Genomic DNA, 4,887 nt, shown 5'->3' on the forward strand with positions numbered 1-4,887 from the left:
TCACAGTTTGTAAAGCGCTTTCACACGAATTTTTATGCCTAAAACCTGTCTGATAGTAAAGATTTTATTATCTTCAATATATTTCACTATTTGATCATTAACACATATTTCAAGGAGTTTTTCATATGGTGGTATCATATTGATAGGCCTGAACTCCTCACATTTAATAGTATCCTTAACTTTTTCAACTGGGATGACCATACTGTTCTTCCAAGAGCTTGGAAAAATTCCCTTCTCTAGGCTGCTGTTAATTATTTTAAGAAATTTGTCTCCTATTGCTTCAAACCCGTATTTTAATATTTGTACCGTGATACCATCAGTATTACTTTCTTTATTTTTCATCTTTTTTGCTATTTTTCGTAGATCTGTCATTTCTAAAATTTTAAATTTTTCCATTATGCATTTAACTTCTATATTACTTACAATTTCATTTTGATTATTATTTTTCACTATTTCTTTAATACTGTCTAGGAAAAATATGTTAAATTGTTCACTTATTTCTTTACCTGTGATTCGTTTATTATCAAATATTATTTCGGGTTTAGGTCCCTCATTTGTTTTGGAATTTATAAGTTTTTTTATTGTTTTCCACATTTCTGTGGGGTCGTCCTTCAACAAGTCAATCTTATCATTGAAATAATTAGTTTTCGTATTTCTGATCATTGATACAACTTTGTTTCTTTGTTGTCTATAATTGTTCCAGTCCTCATCAGCTTTTGTTACTATGGCTCTTTGATATAGATTATCTCTTAGTTTAATTTCATTACTTATCTCTTCATTCCACCACTTCTTATCTCCAAATTTTTCCGTATATACCACTGTTCTTTCTGGAGCAAACTGATTTAGTGCACATAGTAGATTATCGATTAAACATTCAGCTAATTTGTTTGTGTCTTGTGACTGAGGCCATGCCATGTCCATAAGTTTAAGTTGGAATCCCATTACATCCATAGATTTGTAGTTTCTATAACTTTTTTCTTTACGTTTTTCAATATATTTACTTTTAAGATCTACTGTAATAATTGAATGATCGGTAATTTTAGGGGTTGTTAGTACTTCGTAGTTAATATTCTTTTGGTTTGTGAGAAGAAGATCAATTTTTGTGGATGATATCCTTGTTACTAGAGTATACTTATCAATCAGCTGGTAGATACCATGCCAAGTTACTCTTATCTGTAGCATTACAAAATAATTTTAAGATCAGACAAATGGATATCCCGACTGCATTTTTAAATGGAAAACTTGAGAATGATGTCTACATATATGCACCAGCCGGACTTAAAGTGAATAAATCAAAAATACTAAAACTTAACAGAGCTCTGTATGGATTAAAAGAAGCATCAAAGGTGTGGAATAATACATTTAATGATTTTGCAATTCAGAATAATTTTAAGAGATCCTTATATGACTGTTGTCTATACAGTAATCAAAAGCTTTGGATACTTATTTATGTTGATGATATTTTGTTAATAGGAGAAGACAAAGATGTGAACGAGACTATGAATTTATTGTAAAGCTGTTTTCAAGCAAAGGATTTGAATGAAGTGAATAATTTTCTAGGAATTAAGATCACTAGAACAGAAGATATCAATAAAATCGAACAACAGCAATTTATTGACAAAGTGCTAAATTATTTTAATATGAAAGACTGTAAACCAAAGAGGACTCCAATGGAAAAAGGATTCCAATATAACGACAAGGCCAAAATTTTGACAAACATTCCATATAGACAACTCATCGGAGGTTTGATGTATTTAGCAACAACTAGTAGACCTGACATCAGTTATGCTGTGTCATACTTGAGCAGATTTTTGGATCGTGTAACTGAAGAGACCTGGACTGCAGGAAAACGAGTCATGAGGTATCTACAGGGAACTAAAACTCTAGGATTGACTTATACTAAACATACAAATGGTGACGTAATACTTGAAGGATATTCAGATGCTGATTGGGCAACGGACAAGGAAAGTAGAAAAAGCGTTAGTGGATCTATAATTTTATATGGTAATAACCCAATATCATGGTCATCCAAGAAACAAACTTGCGTGGCTTTATCAACAGCAGAAGCTGAATATGTGGCAGCAGCACAAACAGCTCAAGACCTAATCAACGTAAAGGGTATTTTAGGGGACTTAAATACTATTGCCAAAACGATTCTATATTGTGATAATAAGAGCACAATTTTAATGTCCAAAAGCAATGAAAATTCGAAAAGAACCAAACATATTGATATTAAAAAACATTATATAAAAAGATTTAATTAGTAAGAGGGAAATAGAAATAAATTATGTATCAAGTGAACAAAATTTAGCCGATATGTTTACTAAATCATTAGGTACAGAACTCTTTACAAAGCTTAGAGACAAAATACATATGTATAATTTAAAGCTTCATGTTTTTAGTTGTATATTACATAATATCTTAAGTTGATTGAGCGATTTTCATTAATACATGTCAAATCGAGGAGGAGTGTTGAGATTTTATAAATTATAGAGTTGGCAACAATGCAGTTTGTCAATGATCCATTCATTGGCACTTTTGGCGCGACATGATGTATTAATTGTAAGGTTAGCTAGTAGTTTTTCACTCACCACGTTGTGTTGTGTTTTTGACCAAAAATCAATAAACCTTTTATTTGGAGGATGTTTTAATCTAGTGACAACCTAAAACCGTAACGGGTTCTTAACAGACTTTGGTATTCCAAAGAGACTTGCTTGTTTTCTATTTTGAGATGAACGAATTCCACGATCTTTTAAAGAACCACACCACATCCAGAAATACAACAAGTTTTCACCATGATTTTTTGTATTCTTTTTTTACTATTTTTTTAATATTTTTAAACGTTGTTTAATTCTTTTCACCACCTACATAATATTCTGTTTTCGTTAATTCCTAGAATCTGAAGCTAGTTCGAGATATAGTAAGTGTCTAACTTCAGATCTCAATCCCATAGTACAATCAGCGACACGCCACTACCGTCCATAAGAGATGTTCCTCCTTCTCTACACTCCATAGACAAAGGTATAGTGCTATGATCTTCACCTTGGTTTGTTTACGAAAAACGTATCAAAAATATGGCCGACGCCCGTTGTCGTATCTGATCGCTAGATGGCGCTTGCGTCACAGGGGGGGGGCAAAAAATGCATGACTGTGAACCCCAATAATTACACTGTCTTCAGATTGAATCCTACTATAGTCTATTTCAGAAAGGTATAGAGTAATAAAATGGGGAATTCCGTCCAGTTCGGCTCAATTTCGGCGTCGGCCGTAGGTCTTGAAATAGTATTGTTTGTAATATTAAAATTTCAAGTAATTGCGTAAGAGAATTAGAAGTGTCAATATCAAAATATAATGTAGGGATTACTTAGGTAGTAGATTATACAGTTACGTTTTGCGTTTAACAGGCACCATTTAACCTTCTATTAATGTCTCTGCCAACCCTATTTCAGATTCGCCTTAATCATGCGCCGTAAGGGCAATGGTTCCTTACCCATAATTTTTAGACCTTTATAAGTATATTTGTTTAGTTTGGCGCATCAGTATTTGCTGTTAAGCCGTAAATAAACAGTATTATAAGATTAGTATTATAATAATTCTCCACTATCTGTGAATGAAAAACTTATTATTTTAAATGTACATCAAAAGCATAGCCGTAAAGCACTTTTACTATAAAGCAATGAAATTGTTTGCTGGCGACGAAAATACTTAAGAAGTATATAGCAGTACAGAACAGAGCACAAGAAAATCTTTTATCTTGATGAGACGTGGATTAATGAAGGTTATACAGTACCAAAAATGTGACGAGACAAAAATATAACGTCAAGAGCAGATGACAAAGAATATTATGATTTTTTATAATTTAATTTTTGTATAATGTTCAATTAAAAATAAGTGTACATAATTCCCAATTTTTATTGTGTAAAAATAAAATTCTTTCCGTTTTACGAGTATCCTACCGGCACGCTTTGGCACAATATTTTCAGTGTTTGTGAATGGATAACAATAGGCTAAACCCATATATTGACCCCAACCCGGGTGGTACTACCTGCACTTGATAAAAAGAAAGAATTTTACAATGAAATCAATGCCAAACAAGAAAGTGGCTTAAATATTCGTTGGGTCACTCTGTGGTCCCTTTGCATACTTAATGAGGTTTTATTATTCTATACCTTTCAGAAATAAACTATAATATTATAATGTTAATGTAAGTTTGTTACGCTTTCACGTGAAAACTACTTAACCGATCATCCTGTAACTTTGTTCACATATTCTTGAAGGTATTAGATCGAACATAGAATACTTTATATGAAAAAAAATTTACAAATGATAAAAAAATTTTTATTAAATAATCTCAAAATATAACTTCTTTAAAGCCATCTAGCATTCCAGTACTTAAGTTCCAAACTAGAGTACTGTAATATCGTAGCACTGTATTACCAACGGTCACGTTAATATCAGATACAATTTTTGTATATTTATTTTTTCTGTCAATACAATACAGCATAAAACTATTTGACTTTTTGAGGTTAGGTGTCATTTTCTTATAATTCCTATCATTTCTACTGACTTTTCATTCCAATTCAAAAGGGTTCAGTTTCCCGTGAAGCTTATCATAACATGAAATTCTTCAGCTACAAGTTCGTTGTTTAAGTTATCTACTCTATATTTCTTGAGATCATCTATATGTGGTCGGACTCACATCTACCCGTCTGTAACTTCTTACACTCGTTATCAATCTTGCATGTTTTTTCCACTAATACATGACCAATTTGGTTTCTTATGCGGAACTAGTAGTACTAGCTTAAATAATAATAATCTCTGAGAATGAGGGGAAAACTGAGATGATGTCTGTCATTAAAAAAATTAATGGGATAAAGAAAAACAAAC

General features: G+C 31.9%; 2 protein-coding genes across 2 annotated transcripts; one reads left to right on the forward strand and one right to left on the reverse strand.

Moving 5' to 3' along the window:
- On the reverse strand, positions 1-1,182 carry LOC130451042 (uncharacterized). Its single transcript, XM_056789839.1, has one exon. It carries the CDS (start codon positions 1,180-1,182, stop codon positions 1-3), a length of 1,182 nt encoding a protein of 393 aa, XP_056645817.1.
- Positions 1,183-1,640: 458 nt separating this feature from the next.
- On the forward strand, positions 1,641-2,985 carry LOC130451043 (uncharacterized). The gene is made up of 2 exons (XM_056789840.1): positions 1,641-2,118; positions 2,897-2,985. Exons 1-2 carry the CDS (start codon positions 1,641-1,643, stop codon positions 2,983-2,985), a joined length of 567 nt encoding a protein of 188 aa, XP_056645818.1.
- Positions 2,986-4,887: the final 1,902 nt, after the last annotated feature.

The sequence above is a fragment of the Diorhabda sublineata genome, chromosome X (genome assembly GCF_026230105.1).
Source record: "Diorhabda sublineata isolate icDioSubl1.1 chromosome X, icDioSubl1.1, whole genome shotgun sequence".
Lineage (NCBI taxonomy): Eukaryota > Metazoa > Arthropoda > Insecta > Coleoptera > Chrysomelidae > Diorhabda > Diorhabda sublineata.

Bases quoted from the DNA above. Each gene is read 5' to 3' on its own strand.
- LOC130451042 (XM_056789839.1), bottom strand. From the start codon at position 1,182: ATGCTACAGATAAGAGTAACTTGGCATGGTATCTACCAGCTGATTGAT.
- LOC130451043 (XM_056789840.1), top strand. From the start codon at position 1,641: ATGAAAGACTGTAAACCAAAGAGGACTCCAATGGAAAAAGGATTCCAA. The intron at 2,119-2,896 runs GTATTTTAGGGG...GTTAATTCCTAG, and splicing joins AGACCTAATCAACGTAAAGG to AATCTGAAGCTAGTTCGAGA.